Source organism: Amblyomma maculatum, chromosome 1, assembly GCF_055883805.1.
Source record: "Amblyomma maculatum isolate TAMU_Amacu chromosome 1, ASM5588380v1, whole genome shotgun sequence".
NCBI classification, from domain to species: Eukaryota; Metazoa; Arthropoda; class Arachnida; order Ixodida; family Ixodidae; genus Amblyomma; species Amblyomma maculatum.
Window position 1 is genome coordinate 489,161,006 of NC_139344.1, and position 25,796 is coordinate 489,186,801.

Below are 25,796 nucleotides of genomic sequence, written 5' to 3' on the forward strand. Positions count from 1 at the left end.
TTTTAAGATAACTTCGTTTATTTACAACAACAATTGAGAATCCAATACAACATCTTTAAGAGGGGAGCAAGAGCTCGGAAATACACATGCTCATCGATGGGGCTCCCCGTTCGTTCTGTCTGCCCGCATTCTTTTCTCCCTCCGGTCGGAGGGGTCCGCGGTCCGCTTGTCCCGGCGTTGGCCCCTCTCCCATGGCATCCCGCAGAGGGTGGCCCGGGGAGGAGCTGTCGCCGGCCATAAATTGCTGAAAGGCGCCTGTTTAGTGTCAGGCGAACACTTTACACAAAGGGAGCAAAAAAAGGGAGAGAAAAACGCAAGTTTCAACAGTCTGCCGCTGCTTTTCATAGGCTTGCCAGTTAAGAGGGAAAGGGGGAGCCCTACAAGTTCAGACAAGACGAGATGACTCAATCGCAGGTAGCGCGACTGCATCTCCTCCACCTCCTGCAGACGGGCGAGGGCGACGCACTCTCCCTCGAGCGCCGGGCTCGGCCAGCGTTTGCCCACACACGCACGCACACACACATTTGGCGCGTGGCAAGAACACGCCGACACACGTTCGCGGGAAGAAGAGTTGGGCAGCCGACTGGACGGCGCAAAAATGGCCGAAACGCTCGCTGTTCTGCCTGTTGCAACGCGGTGGCCGCGTCAGCTGTCACACTTGTCGGTGGCGAAACGTAACACCGTGTTTCTTTCCATGCATGTTTCGTCCCGTTCCTTGCGCTGTTTTATTTCATTATGCTGTTGCTAATGGCCAGAATTGGCTAACCCTAAATTTTGACGTCACTTCCGCCATACTATCTCCAATCCATTGGGAATGGCAAGGGCCTTTCCTTAGCTTCTTCTTTCCTCCATCAATCTCACGCACCTTGTGTGTCCGCTCCTTCGTTTAATTGTCAAGAGCTGCATGGCATGAAGGTAATTCCCACGCAAGGAATTTGCTTAGTGTCTTCCGATGGGTCAAGAAAATGATGAAAACAAAGCTTGCACGATCGAACGCAGCGGCTCGACGAGACGCTTAGCAATTACATTTAAGATGTGCTTCACCTATGCAGTCGCGTAAAAGCCCAGATGTCCGAGGCGCAAAAGACCATGCACATCCTCAAGGGCATCGAATATGACGCGTTTCAAATGTTAACCTCCCGGGATTTGACAACCGTAGGACACGTTGTCCACCTTTCCCGAAGCTACGATGAGTTGCGCAAGCAGCAACTTCTCCCTCGACAGTCTTCCGCGCTTGTGGAATAACTTTCTGGCCTCTCCGCTACATCTGAGACCTTCTCGCTGCTGCATCGGTTCAAAGACTTCATCCGGGAGGAAGTTGCTCGCCAAATATCACTACTCCCCACAAACTGCGAGCTTTCCCGCAGTTTGGCGCTCCTTCGGCAGGTCATCGCCGACAGCGAGGCGGAGGCCCTTCCGTCTGTCCCTCCGCCAGTCTCACCCCGCAGCAGTCGTTGAGACCCTCGCATACGTCGGTACGTCCCTGTCGCTCCAGCAATGACGTGCGCCACCGCTGATGTACGCTGGTGTCGCTGCCCAACCACGGCCACCTAGCTACCCTGTGGTGTACGCTACGCCTCCTGGGCCTGTAAAGGAATTTCTTGAGGCGCCACAGCCTTTCATTCCACCTCGTCCGCAGCGCCGCAATCCATGGCGAACAAGTTGTAACCCTCCATCTGTTATTCTTATGGATGTGCTGGCCATATGCCCGGTACTGCCGAAATCGCACTACTGATGATTTTCTACCGCGCCAAACGTCAGCTTCCTGGCAGCCAACCCGGGAACAGTAGGCAGCCGCCGATTCACTTGCAGGTTTTGTTGCGAATGACCGCACTACCTTTCTCCTCACCGCTCAACCTTGCTGCGTTGCCGCTCCCTATCTCCTCTGCGCCGGCGTCCCAATCTTGCGCAAGAGGAAAACTGAATGCTGCAGTTCCTGAGGCGAGAACTGCGCAACGACCGAACTCTGAAAGGCCTCACGTATCTCCTGCAAATCTACTTGAAGTTTCTGTTCAGGGCGTTGTAGTACTGGCTCTGGTTGACACCGGCGCTGCTGTTTCTGCCATGGCTGCAAGTGTTTGCCGTTCATTGTGCAAAGTGACACCTATTTCAGGATTCTCGCTATGCATGGCAAGTGCCCAGCCTGCAGCGCCTATAGCGGTGTACACAGCTCGAGTCATCGTTCAAGACGCTGTGTACGCAATAGAGTTCGTAGATTTGCCTTCCTGCTCTTATGATCTTATGTTGAGTTGGGATTTCCTGTCGCGTCATAATGCGGTGTTTAATTGTGCTCGTGCCGAACTGTAGTTTTTTGCGCTAGACGAACCGTCGCCGGACGTTCCTTTTACCAAAGTCGCCGTTGCCGAAGGTACTGATCTCCCTGCGTGCTCATGTGTTCTTGTGCCCTCCGCTTGTGCTTTTGCACGCCTTACTGATGTGCTTTTCATCCCATCGCCTATCTTTCTAAACCGCAAAAATCTTCTGCCTTACGCCGTACTTTCAATGTCAGCGGGTCTCACCGCGCTCTGGATTTGTAATCCGTTCTCATTTCCCGTATCCCGGTGAGTGCCTCGGCACCATTCAGCTCATTGATTCTATTCTCCCCGGTGACGCCACACCCGCTTCACAGCCCGCTGACTTGGCTGCACTCACACCGCCTGTTCTTGCGCAGGACCAGTCTTCTGCCGACGTTTTCCTCCGCTCCATCGATGCCAGTCTTCCTGAACCTCAATGCTGTGAATTTATTGCGCTGCTTCATAAGTTCCGTTCTTCATTCGACTCTCACAAGCCTGCTTTGAGCCACACCTCAACTGTTGCCCTCCAACATTGACACTGATGCCCATGCTCCTCTGCGTCAGCGCCCCTATCGAGTGCCTGCTACCGAGCGCCGAGTTATTGAAGGCAAAATTTACACAATGCTTCAGAATGGATTGATTGAGCGTCTTCCGCTATTGTCCTTGTGCGGCAAAAAGACGGTTCTATTCGCTTCTGCGTTGACTACCGGTGCCTACACAAAATCACGAGGAAAGACGTCTGCCCTCTTCCACGTATAGATGATGCATTGGACTGTTCATAAGGTACTGAACTTTTTTCTTCGCTCGATTTACGATCCGGTTACTGGCAGGTGTCCATGGCTGATGAGGATTGCCCTAAAATTGCATTTGTCACCTTCGATGGCCTCTTTGAATTTACCGTCATGCCCTTCGGTCTCTGTAATGCTCCTGCTACATTCGAGCGTATGATCGATACAATTCTGCGTGGCCTGAAGTGGAACACGTGCCTCTGTTACCTTGACGACATCGTGGTGTTCTCGCCGGACTTTGCGACCCACCTCTCTCGTCTGAAGCAGGTCTTGACACGTCTTGCGAACGATGGTCTGCAGCTCAACTTGAAGAAGTGTCCTTTCGCTGCTCGTGAGCTGACCACTTTGGGCCACGTTGTGTCCAAGGAGGGTATACGTCCTGATCCCGCCGAACTTCGAGCTGTGACTTTGTTTCCGAAACCTACTACCATCAAGCAACTAAGGAGTTTTTTGGGCCTGTATGATACTTTCGGCATTTTATACGGAACTTCGCTTCCATTGTCGCCCCGCTGACTGCGCTCCTTGGCAAAAACACACATTTTGCTGTAATCACCAGCATGCGACGACGCCTACAACACCTTGCGCCGCCTCCTCACAGCCCCGCCCATCCTGCGCCATTTTGACCCTCAGACGCCAACCGAAGTGCACGCAGACGCGAGTGTCTTGGCCTCGGAGCTGTGCTTGCTCAGCGCCCCTCTGGCTTCGGTGAATACGTAGTCGCTTACGCCAGCCGTACTCTCACAAAAGCTGAAACGAACTACTCAGTAACGGAAAAGGAGTGCTTGGCCATTGCCTGGGTACTCGCAAAGTTTTTTTTTTTTTTTATGTAGTCACGGATGATCATGCCCTCTGCTGGCGGTCAGGCTGCCTGCTCGTCTCTGCGAAATCTGTTTGATTTTCCATTTAATACTCGATATATATGTCCCAGATAGCCTATATTGCAAGATCCTGACATGTTATCAGCGCCGGGTGCGGCTCCACCGATGCTGCACCCTGGATCATCACCTGAGTGTTCTTCTGGCATCGCGTCAGGCCTACCTCTGCAGACTGTGCCAGCTCTGCAATCATCACCCGTCATCCCAACCTGTGTATCATGCGGTCACCTGTCATCACCAGGTACTTCAGGACTCTCACCCTCTGATGCTCATCTACAACACGCATCTGGTCCTTCCACCGCAAGCTGGGATCGGCTGATGCCTACAGGTCAGGATGATTTTCCTGATAGCTCAGATACTTCGTCTGCCATTACCTGTATAGATGCTGCGGCGAAGTCTGCTCAAGAGCCAGACAAATTTATTCAAGTGCCATCGAAGCGTCGCCGCAGCTCGAGGCGGTCGAATTTCAGTGTTGACGCAACTAACGCTTCTAAAGCGCCCAAGTGCAACCTCACAGTAATCATAAAACCAGTAGAGACCGGATATCGTATTACTCGCTTTCATCCGCTGGCAATGAGGCAAGCATTTGAATCTCTGGGTCCAGATGCCGTCCTTCAAGTTCGCCCCAACGAGCGGCTTAATCTTCTGGCAGTTGACACCCGAACCGCGGTCGCTACTGAACGCCTTTTACAAATACGATCAATAGCAGGAATTGCAGTGCAAGCATACGAGCCCCGACCTAACAACTGTGGCGTAGGAGTAATCAAGGGTGTACCCCTGGATCTTTCTCAAAAAGATATCTACTCGGCACTATTGCAGAGAGTTCCTATAAAATTGGTGCGCCGTCTGGGAAATTCCGAAAATATCCGCATTGTGTTTATGACAGAATCTGCGCCAGAATACGTTATTCTTGGATATACAAGATACCGTGTGCATGAATACATTCAAAAACCACGACAATGTGGTAGATGTCAGCGCTTCGGCCATGTGACTACTGCTTGCCGACTAGCCTTGCGCTGCCCACGCTGTGGGGGAAATCATGACCGTACCACGTGCCCAAGTGACATCCCCATTTGTCCCAACTGTGGAAAGCAGCATGAGGCAACGTTTTCCAGCTGCACTGCCTACCAAAAGGAGAAACTAATCTATAAGTACAAGATATCCAACAATACCGACTGCAAGTCAGCAAAAGCTGCTTTAATTGACCAAAATCAAATCAGGAGTAGTCATCACAGAAAAAAAACCATTGACGGGAAAGAAATCACAAGGACAGTCACAGAAAGATGATGCTGGTCATCCAAGAATTGATGACGTGGTTGAATTTCCTCCTCTTCCACAACAATTAGAGGTTCAACAACCATCTGTACCAAGCCCACAAAAAATTACTGTACAGCAGCCTCATTCGAGGTGTGCATCCCGGAACCGCTCATGCGAAACCTCTATTCGCAGAAACTCTGACATTTCTAGTTCCCAACTGTGCTCACTTGTTGAGGCTGTTCGTGCTTTTCTTATACCACTCTCCTCGCCGGTGGCGAAAGCCATCCTTACAATTCTTGATTTCATATCTCCTCTCCTCGCGCAATGGCGGTAGCAGACAATCAGTCGTCTGCTCCACCCAGCGTGCAAGCCATCCGAAATAAGGCCACTATCTTTCAATGGAATGCCTGCAGCCTCCGCCCCCGTCTCTCTGACTTTCGACACTTCGTCTTCAAGCATCGTTTCCCTATAATTGCTATATCAGAATCTCGGCTTAATAATACCATCCGTCTCTCAGGCTACACAGTACTGCAATCAACAACTGGTACAGACCTCAGTAAAGTTCTTCTGGCTATCCGGAAAGACGTCAACTTCATCCAGCATCCCATACCAACTGATCCACATAATGAGTACGTTGCAGCCACTTTAAAGTGCATGAACATGCAGTTTACAGTAATTGCTGCCTACATACCACCTCGTGCTAATTTCAATATTGAACGCCTACAAGATATCATGCGAAGTACCCCTGTGCCACACATTATAACGGGAGATTTCAACGCACATCATCCTGCTTGGGGAGGCGTCAGATCTACAACCAGAGGCCGGCAGCTATTCGACTTCGCACTTTCCAACAATTTATTATTTCTCAGCGACGGCCAAGCAACTTACTATCAAGGAGCACGGTCCAGTGCTCTTGATATCTCCATGATCTCTGCTGATCTGTCAGCTTCAACAACCTGGTCTGTGGACATCGAGACTCATGGCAGCGATCACTTACCTACATATATTGAGGTTTGTGGCTTTTCTCTCGCCTCTCAGCGGCATAAAGTTCGCTACACGAACTGGGAAGCTTTCGCTGATGCCGTAGAAAAGCAGGATCTGTCAAACTTAAATTATGACTCCTTCATTGCTGCAGTAGCACATGCTCAAACATTGCACACGAGAGTCCTCCACCTGCCAAAGATGTACTCAGCTGTTGACGCCGAATATGAAAAACTTCGAGCAATACGTCGCAGAGCAGAAAGACGAGCGCGCAAGACACTTTCTAGAGACGATATCCGGACTTCTAGGCGAGCTCAAAAACACGTTCAACGCCATTTGGACAAGCTAGAAAGAAGGAAATGGACATCTTTTTGTGCAAAATTAGATCCTAGAAAGCCATTATCTAAAGTATGGAGTATTGTACGAAGCTTAAGAAGTCAGCCTTCACAACTACATCCTTTCGAGTGCGTGGCTCTAAATGCCAATACTACTTGTCTTCATGTAGCAGAGGCTTTCTGTTCAAAGAAGATTGCTCCATTAGCAGCTCCTTCACTGCAAAATGTGCTCCCCACCTTTGTCCCGTCGCCCAACACTTCTTTCCTAGACGAATTGTTCACTATGGAAGAACTCCAAGCTGCGCTAGCAGTTACCAACAAAAGATCCTGCCCAGGGCCTGACCATGTTAGCTACACTTCGCTGTCGCGTCTCGGAAGAAAAGCCAAAACTCAGCTGCTTACAATCTATAACAACTCTTGGATAACTGGCAGCCTTGTAGAGAGCTGGAAGACTGCGCGCGTAATACCCGTTCTTAAACCTGGTAAGCCATCAATTGATCTAAACGCTTATCGTCCTATTGCACTGCTAAGCTGTGTTGGGAAATTGATGGAAAAAATGGTTCATTCACGCCTTACCTGGGACTTGACGAATAGGGGAATTTACCCTCCATCAATGTCTGGCTTCCGAAAAGGCCGAAGCAGTATTGATAATGTTATTGCTCTTGCCAACTGTGTCAGGCGCAGCAAAGCTGAGCGGTCTCTAATTATTGCCGTTTTTCTTGACGTTAAAGGAGCATTTGATAATGTCACGCACGAGGCGATTCATTCAGCCTTGCGTTCAATTGGCATTGCTGGACGAATGTATAACTGGCTTTCTGATTATCTTCGGGATAGGACCATTTACATGTCAACGGATCAAGGTGACACGTCCTTACATCATGTGTCTCGTGGCGTTCCTCAGGGAGGGATTTTAAGTCCAACCCTCTTCAATATATCTCTTCTTGGATTGGAAAGGTCCTTGCCACCTACTGTTCAAATCTTCCTCTACGCAGATGACATCTGCATATGGTGCTCCGGAAGAAACAGGCGCATTGTGCATGCTCGGCTACAAAAAGCAATAGTTGGCATTGCATTATTTTTAAACAAGCGAGGTCTTGTTATATCTCCAGAAAAGTACGCAGCAATTTCATTTTCACGACGTAATCTCTCCCGTTATGTACTGAAAGTTGCTGGCACTCCTATACCGTATGTCAACCATCAAAAATTTCTAGGTGTGACCTTTGATAGGTCTCTTTCATGGTCACCACACGTTCAACAACTTAAGACCAAACTCTCTTCATACGTATTTATAATCCGTATGCTCTCAACGACCAGAAGAGGCTGCTCTACCGATTCCTTATTACGGCTTTATGGAGCACTTTGTGAAGGTCTTCTGCGTTATAGCCTCCCTGTTCTTCAAGGCCTCTCGCAGTCAAGCATTAAACTACTTGAGGCCATGCAGGCCAAAGCTTTGAGAGTGTGCCTTGGTCTTCCAAAAAACACTTCCACAGTGGGAACTCTGGCGGAGAGCAGACGTCTATCTGTAACCGTGCTGATACCGCAGGAGCTGCTTCGCGCCCAGCTGCGCTTTGCACGTGAACCTACCCACCCGTTTTCAGAACAAAGCATGACATCACTCTCCAATCTACTGCCTGCGCAATATCAACGCGCAGTACCGTCATCTTTCCCACCATGGAGGTTTGCTTCATGGCAAATTTCGACAACTATACCTGGCATCAAAAGAAAAGCCCACACCCCAGGACCCGCACTTAAATACTTCGCCCTTGAGCACATCTGTGCACGCTACAGTCATCATTGCCACATCTATACTGATGGCTCTGTCACAGCTATTTCTTCATCCATCGGCGTGTGGATACCATCAATGCACACCACAATCCCGGCAACACTCAGTCATCGCACTTCAGCTGTGGCTACTGAGTTAACAGCTCTGAGAGAAGCAATTATATATATTCTACAACAACGCCCTGCAGCATGGGTTATCTTCAGCGATTGTCGCGCTGCACTACAATTGCTTAAATCATCAAGAATTCAGGAAGAGCTCGTCATTGACATAAATAAGCTACACACAGAGGCCTATGACCTGAGTCACAGCATTATGCTACAGTGGTTACCTGCTCACTGCGGCATCGCGGGCAACGACCTCGCAGACGCCGCTGCAAAAGAACTAAAAGATTCCACAAGGACAATTTCAATACCATTTTCACGAAGAGATGCAGCAAGACTTGTAGCAACTGAATCATGGCGATTGCAACGCTCTCTGTGGTATGACCCGAACCATCAATATCGACCTCTACACCGAATAGATCCCACTTGCGTCTTTCGAATTCCTCACAATTTGAACAGGTGGCATCGAAACTGTCTACACAGAATCCGCTTAAATGTGTCATACACAAACTACTTCCTACATAAAATAGGCATAGCGAGCAGGCCTCTGTGCTCTACATGTGATGTGTGTGAAAATTTTGAACATTTGGTAACCTCCTGTCAATGGTTTACTGCACATCGCAGGACACTGCGCAATAATTTAAGCTTACCTAAAGAAACAACCTTGCGCCTTGAACATGTCCTGGGTCCTTGGTGCGACGGATCGTCTGCTGCGCGAGCTACCAAGGCCTTACTAACTTTTCTGAAGGACACAGGTTTGATTAATACCCTTTAAAACTCATCTGTGTGTGATTATGTGCGTGTGAAAGTTAACTTTTCTTAAGGACACAGGGTTGATCAATACCCTTTAAAACTCATCTGTGTGTGCTTATGTGCGTGTGAAAGTGTGCGACACCGATTCTCTTTTTTTCTCATTTATTTCCCCTTCCCCTCCCACACTCTGTCACCCTCATCCCTCAACCCTCATCAGGAGTAGCATGCTAGGCTTACCACCAGGCAGACATCTCCTGTTGCCATTAAAATATATATCTCTCTCTCTCTCCTCTGCTGGCTTTCATCGCTCAAGGACCCATCCGGCCGCTTGCGTCTGCAAGAATACGATATCCGTGTTATTTACCGATCTGGTCGCAAAAATAAAGACGCCGACACTTTGTCTCGCTCGCCGCTTCCAGCCGACCTTGCCAGCCTCTCCGTTTTAGACTCCGAGGCGTCTTCGATCGACATCAGTGTCATGCCTGCCGAACAACGGAAGGATCCATGGATCGCGTCTCTTATTGGCTACCTTTCTCAACCAATCAGCGATAACCTCTTCACACGCCCTTCGCCGTCAACTTTTCCACTAGGAGATTCGAGATAAGCTCCTTTACCGGTGCAACTACACCTCAAGTAGACGGAAATGGCTCCTCGTGATTCCGCGCCATTTACGGAATCAAATATGTACAGCTTTTCATGCCGATCAGCAGTGCGGCCCCACCGGAGTTTTCAAGACGTACACTGGAATCCGTCTTCGCTACAATTGGCGCGATATGTACAACTCGGTTCTCAGTTACGTTCTTCGTGCCTGACTCGCCAACGCCGAAAAACTGCCTCTCACCGTTCGGCTGGTGAGTTACAGCCTCTCACATGCCCGCTTAGACCCTTCGACCGCATTGGAATTGACCTCTATGGCCCTCTTCCGTACACACCTGATGGCAATCGCTGGGTCATTGTCGCCGTCGACCAACTGACGCGATTTGCCGAAACCATGGCGCTCCCAGCTGCAACAGCCCGAGATGTGGCCGGTTTCTTATTGAAGAACTTCATTCTCCGCCACGGTGCTCCTCGTGAACTGCTCAGCGACAAAGGCCGTGCTTTCTTACCCGACGTCGTTCAAGCCCTGCTCGCTCAGTGCAAAATCATTCACCGGACATGCACCGCCTACCACCCGCAAACAAACGGCCTTACTAAACGATTTAATCGCACCCTCGGTGACATGCTTGAGAAGTACGTCGTATCAAACCACACGAACTCCTTACATCACCTACGCGTAAAATACTGGTACGCAACCTAGCACGGATTTCTCTCCGTTCTTTATGCTTTATGGTCGGCATCCATCTGATCTCCTTGATACTGTCCTCCCCTACAACACTGACGCATCAGAATGTACTACAGTGACCGAGGCTGCACAGTGTGCCGAAGAATGCCGCCAGATTGCCTGCACGTTCACCACCGACTCTCAGTGGCGTCAAAAATATCGCCATGACACCGATCCGAAGAATGCACCCCACTTCGAGCCCGGCCCACTCGTGTGGCTATGGGTTCCATCCGGCTGCCCCGGCCTCTCAACAAAACTAATTTGCAAGTATCATGGGCCCTACCGTGTCGTCGAGCGCACTCCACCAGTGAAGTATGTTGCATGTTCCGATTTGCGACGCCGTGGTCGTGAGACTGTACATGTACAGCGCCTTAAGCCATTCTATGGTCCTATTGTATCTTCGTCCTTTTAAATCGCCAGGATGTCTCCTTTTTCTCAGGGGGGCATTGTGAAGAAGAATATGAGCCCTTTTTGGCGCTCGATCCCACGTCGCACGGCATTTGGTGACAGCGGTTCTGCAGCCACGCCTCATTTTCAAGCACAGTTTCAGCCCTTGACAAGAGCTCAATGGCATCGTCTAGAAGCAGTAAATAGAGAGGCTATGAGAACCATTACCTGTCTCCCCCGCATCACACCAGTCGTGGCACTACAAGAGAACGCTCAGCTAGACACATTAGATGAATTAGTACAGCAACGCCGTGATGCTCGTAGTCTTAAGACGACCCTTTTGCACTCACCGCGAGCACTCCGTGCCTATGCTACATCGCACACCTGATTGCCACCGACATCGCCAGTTCTTCCTCAAAGGAATTTTGTTCACCTGAGCGAAAACAAACCTACTGACCCTCATAGACCAACGACATCTTATGCGGCATCATCCCTTCGTGAAAGGATAGCAGAGCAAGACACCAAGCTGCCCCAAGGCTCAATAATTGCATATGTAGATGCCAGCATTGACGGATGTGAAACGAGAACTGCAATTCATTGTCCTTGTAAGACGGCGCTTAACAGCACATCCAGATATCAATTTGCTGAACGTCCTTCTTCTTTCTGTGCTGAGCTGGTTGTTGTCCAAGAGGCCTTTCGCTCTCTCTCAGTCACGACCTTACTACCTACAGCTAAAATTGCCATCCGCACCGACGCCCTACAGCAATACGTCTGCTCCGGCGCGTCAGTCGCAGCCCAGAAATCTGCCAGAATATACATCGTCTGGCGGCTCGCATCTCGCAAACTATCCGAATTGAGTGGGTCCTACGTGAGCTACTCAGTACTCAAACCTCTGCAGATTCTGCAACCCGCCAGGCGACTCTACCTTCATCATTGACACGCTTCCTCACTATGGATGATGCCACTCTGCTTCTCACAAGAAAGGAGCACCTCCGGCGGCGCACACGTGCTCTTTCTTGTCCCACCGTGTGCGATAACCCTCCCCAGCTGTCTTACCCGCGCTGAGGAGGTTGCGCTACGGAGGATCCGGGTCGGGGTTGCCCTCACACCTGCGCTGACACGAACATGGCCGCAATATCGACATTTATATCAACGTCCAGGATGTCCTGTCTGCAAGTCACCAGTTGCCCGGCACTGAAGCCGACAAACATTCGGCACCTGACGGCAGTGGGCCTTTCGCCAAACAACCCATCTTCATACATTGAATGGACTCAAGGGCCGTATCATCGCTCTCTCTCGAACTTTATTCGAACAGCTAACCTTTTTTCTTTCATTTAATACCCCCTTTATTTTTTAGATATTCCATTATGCCCTGAGGCAAAAAACAACGTTATAAAAAAATATGAGCCCTTTTTGCTAGACGCTGACGAAGAGGAAGCAGTCTGTGGAATTGTGATCGCCCAAATCATCGTGCGCTTACTCGCCGACCTCGACGCAGTCCTGGGTCCTGGGCGTGTAGATTAAACCTTCACTTACAATATATATATATATATATATATATATATATATATATATATATATTAAACCTTCTCTTACACGGACGCACATGCGCGTAGTAAAATTTGATGTGAAATATATATAAAGACATGTAAAAAGCGCAGTGCAGAATCTGCATTGGAGTAAAGCGAAAGCATGGATGCTCGGTTGGTTGCTTCTAGTTGCTTATTTTTATTTATTTACAAATACTGCTGTCTAGGAGGGGAGACACAGCAGCAGTGAGTAAATACAATAGTAAAAGCAAATAACATCAGTACCATAAAAATAGATAACATAGAAGTATAATCAAAGCAGATCAACAGGTCAAATTGCTAGCAACTGAACAACGAACTCTTCAATGACCGAAGTGAGCCGTTCAATCGATTCCAAATTTCAATAGTTAGTGAAAACAAAAAAGAAAATTTGAACCTATCTATCATCATCATCGGCCTGATTATACCCACTGCAGAGCGAAGGCCTCTCCCATATTTCTCCACTTAACCCGGTTCTGTGCTAGCTGCATCCACTTGACCCCTGCGAACTTCTTAATCTCATCCGCCCACCTAACTTTCTGCCGCCCCCTGCTACGCTTTCCTTCCCTTGGAATCCAGTTTGTTACCCTCAGCGACCATCGGTTATCCTCTCTTCGCACTACATGTCCTGCCCAAGTCCATTTCTTCTTCTTAATTTCTACTAGAATGTCGGTAACTTGAGTTATTTCTCTGACCCACTCTGCACGCTTTCTATCTCTTAATGTTACCCCTACCGTTTTTCGTTCCATAGCCCTCTGGGTTGTCCTCACCTTAAGTAGAACTCTCTTGGTTAGCCTCCACGTTTCAGCCCCATAGGTGAGTACAGGCAAGATGCAACTGTTGTATACTTTCCTCTTGAGCGATACCGGTAAGCTGCTAGTCATAATCTGCGAGTGCTTGCCAAATGCGCTCCATCCCAATCGTATTCTTTGTGTTATTTCCTTTTCGTGGTCCGGATCTGCGGTTACTACCTGTCCTAAGTAGACATATTCGCCTACTACTTCCAGTATTTCGCTACCTAATGTAAACTGCTGTTCCTTCCCGAGGCTGTTGAACATTACCTTAGTCTTCTGCATATTGATTTTCAAGCCTACCTTTCTACTTTTCCTGTCTAGGTCATCAATCATTATTTGCAGTTCATCCCCCGAGTTGCTTAGCAAGGCAATGTCATCAGCAAATCGCAGATTACTGAGGTATTCTCCATCTACCCTTATCCCTAACTGCTCCCATTCCAAGTCTCTGAATACTTCCTCTAAACAAGCTGTGAATAGTACTGGGGAGATTGTGTCTCCTTGCCTAACACCTTTCTTTATGGAAATTTTGTTACTTTCTTTATGCAGAACTATGGTTGCTGTGCAGCCACTATATATATCTTCCAGCACTTTCACGTACGGCTCGTCTACCCCCTGATTTCGCAATGCCTGCATCACCGCCGAGGTTTCAACTGAGTCAAATGCTTTTTCGTAATCAATGAATGCTATGTATAAGGGCTGGTTATATTCCGAGCATTTTTCTATCACCTGATTGATGGTATGAATATGATCGATAGTAGAGTACCGTTTCCGAAACCCTACTTGATACTTTGCTTGATTGCAGTCTAAGGTTGTCCTGATATACTTAGCGATTACCTCAGTAAATACCTTATACGGAACAGACAGTAAGCTGATTGGTCTGTAATTTTTAAGGTCCTTAGAGTCCCCTTTCTTGTGAATGAGGATAATGTTTGCATCTTCCATGGTTCGGGTATCACCGATGACACCAGGCACTGCGTATACAGGGTGGCCAGTTTTTCTAGCACGATATCCCCCCCCCCCCCGTCCTTTAGCAAATCTGTAGTTATCTGATCCTCTCCAGCTGATTTCCCCCTTTTCATAGTTTCTAGTGCTTTCTTGACCTCGTCCTTCGTCACTGGTGGAACGTCTGACTGTTTTTCCCTACCTACGGTCCTGACTACTTTGGCTACTGTAGAGATCTGTATAGAACTCCTCGGCTACTTTGACTATCTTTTCCATATTAGTGATGACGTTGCCCGCCTTGTCCCTTATCGCATACATCTGATTTTTGCCTATGCCCAATTTCTTCTTTACCGCTTTAAGGCTTCCCCCGTTCTTTACAGCATGCTCAATTTTCTCCATGTTATACTTCCTTATATCGGCCACCTTGCGCTTATTGATTAGCTTTGATATCTCGGCTAATTCGATCTGGTCTGTTGGATTGGAAGCTTTCATACTCTGGCGTTTCTTAATCAAATCTTTCGTCTCCTTAGACAGCTTGCCGGTATCCTCTCTAACTATCCTACCGCCTACTTCTACCGCACATTCAGTAATGATATCTCTGAAATTATTGTTCCTTGCCTCTAGGTTAATGTCGCCATCCTCAGTTAGAGCTGAATACCTATTCTGTAGCGAGATCCTGAACTCTTCTGCCCTCCCCCTCACCGCTAATTCGTTGATGGGTTTCTTTCTTACTAATTTGTTGCGTTCCTTCTTCAGATTTAGGCTAATTCGGGACCTCACCATCCTGTGGTCACTGCATCGCACTTTCCCGATTACCTCTACATCTTGCATAATGGAGGGGGTTGAACACATTATGAAGTAGATTTCATTTTTAGTCTCTCCGTTAGGACTTTTCCATGTCCATTTCCTGTTCTTCCGTTTGCTGAAGAAGGTATTCATAATTCTTAAGTTATTGCGCTCTGCAAACTCAACTAGTAACTCCCCCCTGCTATTCCTAGAACCAATGCCATAGTCACCTACTGCCTTGTCTCCTGCCTGTTTTTTTCCCTAACTTAGCATTGAAATCGCCCATTAGTACAGTACAGTACAGGGTTTTAAAGGAACAAAGTTTAATGGGTGGTTCCTTGAGGTTGCACGTGAGCTTGAGGGCACAAATGAGAAGGGCACCCTAATGACAGATTAATAATATTGTGTAGCATGATGATGCGTTCAAGTATGCGCCTATGTTCAAAACGTTTGCGATGATAAGGTGTGCATATCTGAAGAAGGTGAAAAGTAGCGATCGTACCGGGCGAAGATGAATTGAATTGCTTCTTTTTAAACTGATTCTAAACGGTCAATGTCGCAAACTTGATGAGGGGACCAAACAGTTGAGGCGTACTCCAGGATCGGCCGAATTAGTGATTTGTAAGCAGTTAATTTACATTCCTTCGTGGTATTTTTTTAAGGTTCGTTTGAGATGCCAAGTTTGCGAAGTGCTTTCCCAGTAATGTTATTGATGTGAGCATTCCATTTTAAGTTATATGAAAAAGTAACACACAGGTATCTGAACTCGCTGACGTGGGTCAAGCAATTACCGTTCTTACTGTAAGTGAAATGCAGCGGAGCCTTTTTGTTACTGAAGGTCATCGCAACTGTTTTAGTGAAATTAAATTTCGTTACCATGCGTTAATCTATTCACACAACAATGAAAACACATTGTTTAGTTCCTGCTGATCATGAACGTTAGCAACGTTGCGATAAAGCACGCAGTCATCGGCATATAGGCGTCAATAATAACATTTGGTACATCATTAATAAGAATTGCAAATAATAGAGGCCCAATTGCACCGATCCTGGGGCACACCTGAAGTTACAGTGACTGACGATGATTGTGCGTGAATCTGACGAACTGGGATCCTAAGTGTAAGTAGTCGGTTATCCAGTCGAGTAGCTGATTTTCGTTAAATGTGGTACGTAGTTTACGAAGAAGCTCATAATGGCAAAGCATGTTAAATGCTTTGGAATAATCTAGAAATATTGAGTCAATTTGATCGCGGTTATTTAATGCAGAAACTATGTCGTGTGTAAATTCAATGTTAACCCACTTTGCTTCACCACTCCTTGTTTACCCATTTTAGTCTTTGGCACTTTTATATCGCGCGCCTATCCCTTTCTATGCCCTTTTTAGGCTCTACTTCCGGCTGCGTGACGTCACATTCCCTACGTCACAATATTTCATTCGTTTACTCATTTTAGTTTCGGTACTTAGAAATTGCGCTCCAATCCCTTCCTATGCCCTTTTTCGGCTCTACTTTCGGTTGCGTGGCGTAACATCCTAAACGTCACCCTAATTGACTGCCTTAATTAACTACTTTAGTCTTTGGTACTTGACAATTGCGAACCAATTCTTTCTATGCCCTATTTTGGCTCGACGTCAGGCTGGGTGATGTCACATCCTTGATCCTTGACCTAATTAACTATTTGCCGAATTACTTTTTCGGACGCAACATTACGTCACCCTCTATCGATCGACACCACTCAGTAACTCTACCACTTCTCAATTACAACTGCTGCGGACAAGTTTTACATTTTTTGCCTGTAAATATGTATCCAATTAACTTATTGCCCTAATTATTTTCTCGGCCTGTATCGACTGACATAACCTCTACCGTTTCTCAATTACAGCTGCTGCGGACATAGCGAAGTAATGCTTTCGCCCCATCTGACGATCATGTTGAACGCCTTTAATTGTGCAGCCCTTCTTTACCGTCAACGCTGCAGATGGGTGGCCTCGGCGATTTCCTTAAAATAATATATCTGTGTCGACAAGGAAAGGTTTACACGCTTTTGCAAATTAGTTTCTTTTTTTAATGGCTGTGCATGTTCAATCAGCCTGATGGTAATGTCTGCACAATATACGTACGACGCCCATCCTGCAGCTAATGAAACTATTGGCATGATTGACCTGGCATGTGTTCTTGCTTTTGGTGCCCTCCAGCTTTCTTCGAAATGCTGTGCCTACCTTGCCAATCTTATTAGGGGCGGAAAACAACACCTGCACACCATATTTTGCCCCTGCTTTTTAAAGCGATGCCACAATGCATGTATATAAGGCACGACTGGAACTTTCTGACTTTCTTCATTTTTAAATTTTCTGTATGTTATGAACGTTTAGGAGCACGCAGAACCTTATCGATACTAGCTACAAGCACTGCGTCTGGATATCCAGCCTCCCTACATCTAGGAGTTATGGTTTGAAGGCTATTAAACACTTGATGAGCACAATATTTTTTGACAGCCATGCCGAAACAGCCTGTTACTACACCTGATCTTACAAGTTTCGAGTGAAAGGACTTGTAGTTTAAAAGAGGCTTTAGACTCCTAGACAGTACTGCCAACACACATGATTCATATTGAAGGCTAACTTTAAATCTTCTGGGAAACCTCAACGGTCCAGAGCCCCATTCCGAACAAAAATATTAAGAATTTGAGGCACACTTACAGCATCCAAGGATCTAACTAAAACAAAGAAATAATCCACGTAACGGAATATAACCTTTCCAGTTACGTCGCTCTCTATTTTTCGGTCAGCATAGCTATCATAAATATTGCTAATAACAGGGGCTACTTTAGCACCTATAAATACACCTGCATCTTCTGACGTTACAAATGTGTCCTGATACCGCATTCATCCGAAACACTCATCATTATCCTGTGTGATGCAATTCTGGACACATTGGAGAAGTTGATTATGCGGAAGAGAATAAAATAAGTCGACCACATCTACGCTAAAACCAGAGCATGAAGCCCGGTTCTGGTCCAAAAGGTGCTTTACAACGGTTAAGCATGAGAAACGGTTCAGTAACGGAAAGTGATTACAAATGATTGTTCAGGTAAGAAGATACAACCACTTGCCAATTTCGGTGCTCTGAAACTATTGCCCGGAACGGTGTGCCGGGCGTTTTTGCCGAAGTTCAGGTTTCGTTACTTTTCTAGCCAGGATTCTCCAGCCCAGTCTTCTCCACCGCCGCTTTCCTGCACTCAACCGGATTCATTCTCAAAATAACGGCTTGAGGGGCTAGTTGGTGCTGCATCGTATTCAGATACGTGGCGCACCAAACACAAACACAAGAGAAGATACACAACACACGCGCACACTACCAACTGTAATAAGAATCTGAAAACACTTCCTCTTCACCACTCCTCCTCTTCTACACTCAGGCACGTCTCATCTTCCTCTTCTTCTCATCTTGCTCTTCTTTGCCAAGGGGATAATGGCACTCTCTTCCTCGCAGACCTCGCAGATTCTTATTACACTTGGTAGTGTGCGCGTGTGTTGTGTATCTTCTCTTGTGTTTGTGTTTGTTGCGCCACATATCTGAATACGGATTCATTCTGCTCACTCTAAAATGCTTTTGTACTGACTCACAGCCTTTTACTGGAAATTTAAGTGCAACAGTGCAACCTTCTTTATCAGACTGTGCAACGCGCACACGATTGTCACACAGGTTTGTCTCTGACCAACCTGTTATTCCGCCCACCAATACACTTACTTCTATTGCATCAGCACACTCTGATATACACTTAGGCCTACCATCGAACTGAGCTTTGGACGACTCACTGCGAGCAAAAGCTAACTTTTCGACCGTTAACATCCCAAGGTCAGGGCAAAACTGTCGTCCATGGCGTAAGGTCTTTTAATGCTTGCCTTCCCAAAAGGTACGAGAAGGCATAATGTCGCCCACATTATGAAATCGACTTCATAATGCGTTCAACCGCCGCCATTATGAAAGATGTAGAGGTAATCGGGAAAGTGCGATGCAGTGACAACAGGATGGGGGGTCCCGAATTAGCCTAAATCTGAAGGAACGCAACAGATTAGTTAGAAAGAAACCAATCAACGAATTAGCGGTGAGGGGGAGGGCAGAAGAGTTCACGATCTCGCCACATAATAGATATTCAGCTCTAACCGAGGATGGCGACATTACCCTAGAAGCAATGAACAATAATTTCAGAGATATTGTTACGGGGATGTACTTAATGTAACAGTACTGCGATGGGCTGAACTCGACGCTGAGACTTCAGTAGCCGTGCAGTGTCCACTCTGTCAGCGTCGTCCTCTTTCTCAACGCTTTGTCGTGCCCGTGTTCCTCGGTCGTCGTCTTCGTCAGTGAGCACATCACTTTGGTGCCGCGTTTCCAGGTAACAATATCATTACTGAGTGCGCGGTAGAAGTAGGCGGTAGGATAGTTATAGAGAATGCCGGTAAGCTGTCTAAGGAGACGAAAAATTTGTTTCAGTAACGCCAAAGTGTGAAAACTTCCAATCCAGCCGACCAGATAGGATTGGCAAAGATATAAAAGCTAATCAATAGGCACAGTGGCCAATATGAGAACGTATAACATGGAGAAAATTAAGCATGCTGTAAAGAACTGGGAAGCCTTAAAACGGTGAAAAGGAAATTGGGCGTAGGCAAAAATCAGACGTATGCGCTAAGGGACAAGGCGGGCAACGTCGTCGCGAATATGGAAAAGAGAGTAGCTGAGGAGGTCTATACTGGTATGTACCGTAGCCAAAGTAGTCACGACAATATTGAGATTGGCAGTAAAGAAAAGTAGCCAGTGACGAAGGACGAGGTTAACAAAGCAGCTGGAGAGGATCAGGTAACTGTAGACTTGTTGAAGCCTGGAGGGATATCGTGCTAGGAAAACTGGCCACTCTGTATACACAGTGCCTGTTGTCAGCGACGTACCGGAACCAATGAAGAACGCAAACATCCTTATTCATAAGAAAGGACTTGAAAAATTACAGACAAATCAGCTTACTGTCCGTTACGTATAAGGTATTTACTGAGGTAATGGCTAATAGAATCAGGACAGCATTAGACTGCAATCAAGCAAAGATCAAACAGGTTTTTGGAAAGGGTACTCTACAATGGATGAGAGATACCATGTCACAGAAAAATGCTCGGAATATAGCCAGCCCTTATACATAGCATTCATTGATTACGAAAACGCATTTGACTAAGTGGAAACTTCGGCGGCCATGCAGGCATTGCGAAGTCAGGGTGTGGATAAGGCGTACGTGAAAATACTGGAAGATATATATAGTGGCTGCACAGCAACCCTAGTTCTGCATAAAAAAAGTAATATATTCTTCTAAAGAAAGATGTTAGGCAAGGAGACACGGTTTCTCCAGTACTATCCACACCTTGCTTAGAGGAAGTATTTAGACACTTGGAATGGGAGCAGTTAGCGATAAGGGTAGATGGAGAATACCTCAGTAATCTGCGATTTGCTGATGACATTGTCTTGCTAAGCAACTCGGGGGATGCACTGCAAAGAAGACCTAGACAGGAAAAGTAGAAAGGCAGGCTTGAAAATCAATATGCACAAGACTAAGGTAATCTTCAATAGCCTCGGGAAGGAACAGCAGTCTACGTTAGGTAGCGAAGCACTGGAAGTAGTAGGCGAACATGTCTACTTAGGACAGGTAGTAACAGCAGATCCGGACCATGAAAAGGAAATAACAAGAAGAATAAGATTGGGATGGAGCGCATTTGGCAAGCACTCGCAGATTATGGCTAGCAGCTTACCGGTATCGCTCAAGAGGAAAGTATACAACAGTTGCATCTTGCCTGTACTCACCTATGGGGCTGAAACGTGGAGGCTAACCAAGAGAGTTCTACTTAAGTTGAGGACAACCCAGAGGGCTATGGAACGAAACATGGTAGTGGTAATGTTAAGAGATAAGGTGCGTGCAGAGTGGATTAAAATAACTCAAGTTATTGAAATTCTAGTCGAAATCAAGAAGAACTGGGACTGGACAGGACATGTATTGTGAAGAGAGGATAACCGATGGTCGCTTAGGGTAGCAAACTGGATTTCAAGGAAAGGAAAGCGAAGCAGGGGGCGGCAATAAGTTAGTAAGGTGGATTAGGTCAAGAAGTTCGCAGGGGTCAAGTGGGTGCAGCTAGCACAGAACAGGGTTAATTGGTTGAATAAGGGAGATGCCTTCGTTCTGCAGTGGGTATAGTCCGGCTAATGTAATGATAATGATGATGACAATGATGATGAAATCCCTAGAAGTTGCATAACATTGTCGACGCTCAAGCCGGCTGTATTCTGAAAGCAAATCACGCCGTTTGCCTCAGTGTAATTGCTAACAGCATTAAACAGGTGATTGTGTGGATCTGAATTAAATATATCCTCAACATCTACTGAAGAAGTGTATCAAGTATTCTGCTACATGCTAACATCCAATGAATTATTTGTCGCAAAAGGGTCTGAAATTTCTATTTTATTTGGGTGCTTCAACAGGAACCGACTAATCTGCTGCTGCCAGGTGCCTTTTCCGCTAACAATTGTTCTAACTGGTGAATCAGGTTTATGGGTTTTAGCAGAAAAGATTACTGACAAGAAATTCACTCTGGAGTCGACGATAGCTCTTGCCAGGTTCTGGAGATCCGTGGATTTACACAGGTCCGCTGCCTTGCCCTTAATGCGGGTGGCGGATGGTTTAATGGCAACGAAGTTCGTCGATATCGCTTGCATGACATTTTCATTGTGGCGGTCAGTTGGTGCTACAAGCCCTCCTGAAGTTGTGCCGTCATATGTTGCAAGAGGGCTTTCGGGCCGAGGTTGTTAGACTTCGCAAGGCAGGGTTTCCTGACTACGTATTGACAGCGGTGACCGAGGCACTCTTGCAGAAGATGAAAGGGAGCCCAAAGAAAGCGCAGAGACAACAACGTAGCAGCGCCAGGCTAGGGTTGATATCTTACTGATACATAGGGTGTCCCATAACCTGAAAAGGGTTGGAAACAAATACGGCGTGCCGCTGGTCTTCTCGACGCAAAGTGAATTGGTCAAGATTTGCCCCACGTTTAGCAGTGGCGGCCCTGAGAAGTTAGGTTGCGGCATGAAACACTGCAAGCCGTATATGCAGTGTGCCACGGGCGGGGTTTATTAAATCCCTCTAAAATGGGGCAAAGTATATGTCAGGAAAACTGGCCGCTGTTAACGAATGTGCCAGGTAACACGAACGTCCACTTGCGAGTATCTACCCGAACATTGCCGCTCTTGCAAAGATGACAACGGTCAGCACTGTGATTGAGCACGTGAGGACATCAAACTTCTGCCCAGAATTAAGTACAGATTAGCATGCGAATTGTCAGAAGCATTTTTACCTAGGAAAGGGGCGACACTCTCTCTGCAAGATATGAATACATATAGATTATTAAATAGACGATAGAATGTTTATGCTCTGATTAATCTGGCTAGTAATTTCCTATACACATACGCTCTCGTTCACTCATTGGTTTACAAATATGGTATGCGTCTGTTTCAATAAGAGTCAGCGCCCATCCCGCGTTTTCTTCCAGTGTCTTTTATGTAGCGCTGAATATATTTAAAAAACGGTGCTATGCCTACTCATCGCTGAACGATCCGGCAGTTCGGCGCCGATCGACATTTCTGGCGAAGATCATTGCTGATGAGCTGGGAACATTAAATGTCGTTTTATCTTTTTCTGGCACGCTCAAGCTACCGACAAGCGGCGCTGTTTAGCTCATAAGGCGTGAAGTTCTCGCTCGGCCTCCGATGTGATCAAAAAAGATCGGGGGACCGTCCGCTGATCAGTTCCGTCGCGGGACAGAAAATCTCACTACGGCGATAGGCGACGGTCGCCACTGTAATGCTACAGACATTGATAAGCTAAGGCCTGTGACCATATGCCGAAGATCGTTTTTGTGCGGTAACATGTTCACAATCACTTGTGCATGAGGGACCACCGTTGTGTAAATCGTCGAGTAAAAAATTTGCCGACGAATACGTTACTTCCTAAAGCGAAATTTGAGCGCAGCTCATCAGCTGTTTCATCTTTTCGATAGAACGAGGCAAAGATCTCGAGCAAGATGTGTATGTACAATTACAGACAACTTTTTAATTTTTCACATATAATCCTTCAAGAACCACTCCACGAACAGTTCTTGACTGCCATGAAGAAAGCAGAAATGAAGCGGAGAAATACAGAGCAAATAAGTTATCGGGAGGTTGCGGGAGGAAGTGCGTGGGCCCATATGAACTTTGCGCGGCAAATAGATAGCAGCGACTGACTGATACCGCTGACGCCGCTAGCGAGTCAAGACGACATGGCTCTGCGTTTCGCCTTGGAATGCACGCACCGTGATCCGCTGATAGCGAGCCGGCTCTTCGGCAACCGGAGAACACCATCGCCGCCTCGCAGGAAAAGGGGGGAGGGGGGGAGGGGGGGAGGAGAGAGCGCGATGCCCCGGATGCGGAGCTGGCTACTGAGAGACAAAGCCGACGGCGACGCAAAACACAGGAACGGGCGTCAAAGAGCTGTGCTCTAACAGAGACGTGTCCTTTGATGATGCAGTCTGCATTGCAAACGACGCTCCACCGCCTATCTTATTGTGACGTCACACGATTATTTGAAAATGGCGGTTGGTCTCGGTGGGAGGAGTTTCCCGATTCCGATTTCTATCGCGTTTTTTTAATAGGCGCCGCGCGCTAGGCACTAGAACTTTGCGAGTAGTATCACATACTTATATATTATTCACAGAAGTATAATACGGCCATACATCGAACGAAACGTTCCGCCTAACAACACGAGCGCTGAGAACGATTAATCACCGCTTCCAACTTTTCAGGAAAATTCCGCTCACAAATAATTTCACTTGTACAAACGCCGCTTTCTGCCTCGCATTACCAAAGTTTCAGAATACTATTGAGTACTAACCCCCTTGTTTACGATTAGCTATACACTTTGTAGCAGACTGAGCCTGTGTTCTCTCCCACGTGTGGAAATCCTTTCTCAACCGCAACGTTCAGTCAGTGGCCCTGGACTGCTCAACCCAAAGATGCAGCACCGAATGCCGGCCCCTGCGATAGAGCCCAAAGAGCCTGCGTGCTGTGCGATGTCTGTGCACGTTAAAAGAATGCCAGATGGTGGAAATTTCCGAAGCCCTCTACTGCGATATCGCAGTATAGCCTTAACCCCTTAGGTATGTTAAAGCCCTTTAAACCAGGTCTTCCGCAATGCTCAACATTTTAGCCATCGTCATACGTCATTCAGGAGAATTCACATTGGCTTACACTTGCGACCTGTTCTCACCTGCTCGTCATGCTAGAAGAATGATGATGCGCCACGAGTTATGGAGAAAGGTACTTGCAAAAGCTGCCTAGTGTGCTTCATCTTTATCTTCACGCCTGCCTCTGTTTTCAACGTGCATCGTTTTCTGAGCATGTAGAACCAACTAACCTGGCAACATAGGTTAACCAAGGTTCTCTTTGCGTGAATGGTGCTCTCACCTGGACACGGCCCACGGGGGCTGTCCACTGGGCGGCCTCGTAAGCCAGTGGCCGGCAGAGAATACCCCGCTCTCCGTCAAAGAAAGCCACAGCCCGCCGAGAGAGTGCCGCTCGCGTGAAGTGCAGCGGTTCCAAGGTAACCCATACCCTGGCCCAGGCGCTCGCATCGTGCGCCTCCACCATGGCTGTGGGCGCAGTCTCCCGCTTGGCAGGGAAGTGTACCACGCGGCCCTCCGTGTTCCACACCTGCAAATGGCCGATGGCGTAGAAGGTTACAACTAAAGGCATACTGTTATGTGTTATACTTGAGGATTTTCATTATCAGCTGTTAGACACAGTGCTGCGCCCTCACAATCATTGCCTAGGTTCATCTACAACCTCCGCCTCAATGCGTCAGTCGCTCCTCTGCCGCAAAATTTAATTAGGCTCAAACGTCGAATCCTCCACTGGCACTAGGTCACTGAGTTGTGTTGGTCCAAGGACATTCAAATCGCGCTCTCTCCCGCCTATCCTCTCTCTTGCGTGCACGGAGTATTTCTCGCACCGTCACCTTGGTCGGCAGCATCCGCACTGACACCGTCCTGCTCCCACGTAGCTGTCCGATTCCACCAACTGAACCGCCTGAAGCGTGGCGGAAATCAGGCTAGCAGACGACAAATTGCCGCCTTTTGCGCGAGTTAGTCTATGCGCAAGTCCCAGCGGCGACTGATGGAAACATATTGGACGGCGTTTCTCGTCGCCGTCAGTGCACGGGAGCTGGCGGCAAGGTGAGCGTCGCAGGCTTGGCAAAGCGATGCCAACCACATCTGCCGCGTACAGTCGCCACTCTCGAGGCGCGCCAGGGTGCAAGACGCGGTTTTTCAGGTTCCCTTCGGACCACCAACGACGTGAAGCTTGAATTAGGGCTACCAAGCGTCATGATGTGAATGGGTGACCTCAGCAACCGACTGCGTACTCTCGACTGTGGGAAAAACACTTCTTTACAGGTATGTACCCATCCCATGATGAAAAGTACCTACTCGAGTTAGCACCAAGCCTGTAACCCAACAGTCCGCAATGAAGATTTGTTAGGTGCGTATATGGTTTATGAGCGACGAGGCCTAATGGCGATGTATTTTGTCGTTTGTTTTCTTTATGTGCAAAGGGGCTGGGTAGCGCAGATAGCACAGGTGACTGTGTGCGCTAGACCGTAATATTTAGCATGTTTTATCGCGACTGCCGCCTGACTAAGAAGAAAAGAAAAAAAATACGGCGTTTGTTACGATGCGCCGCCGTTCGCGAGCCGATGTGGTTGGGCTGGTCAT

At 47.5% G+C, this 25,796-nt stretch overlaps 1 protein-coding gene across 1 annotated transcript in view; it reads right to left on the reverse strand.

Annotated features, from left to right (window-relative positions):
- The window catches only part of LOC146210161 (WD repeat and HMG-box DNA-binding protein 1-like), a 335,137-nt gene that overhangs the window by 293,241 nt on the left and 16,100 nt on the right, over positions 1–25,796 (reverse strand). The window contains exon 2 of the mRNA XM_084581922.1: positions 24,493–24,738. Coding sequence (XP_084438048.1) covers positions 24,493–24,738 — 246 coding nt within the window. The remainder of the gene's footprint in view (positions 1–24,492; positions 24,739–25,796) is intronic.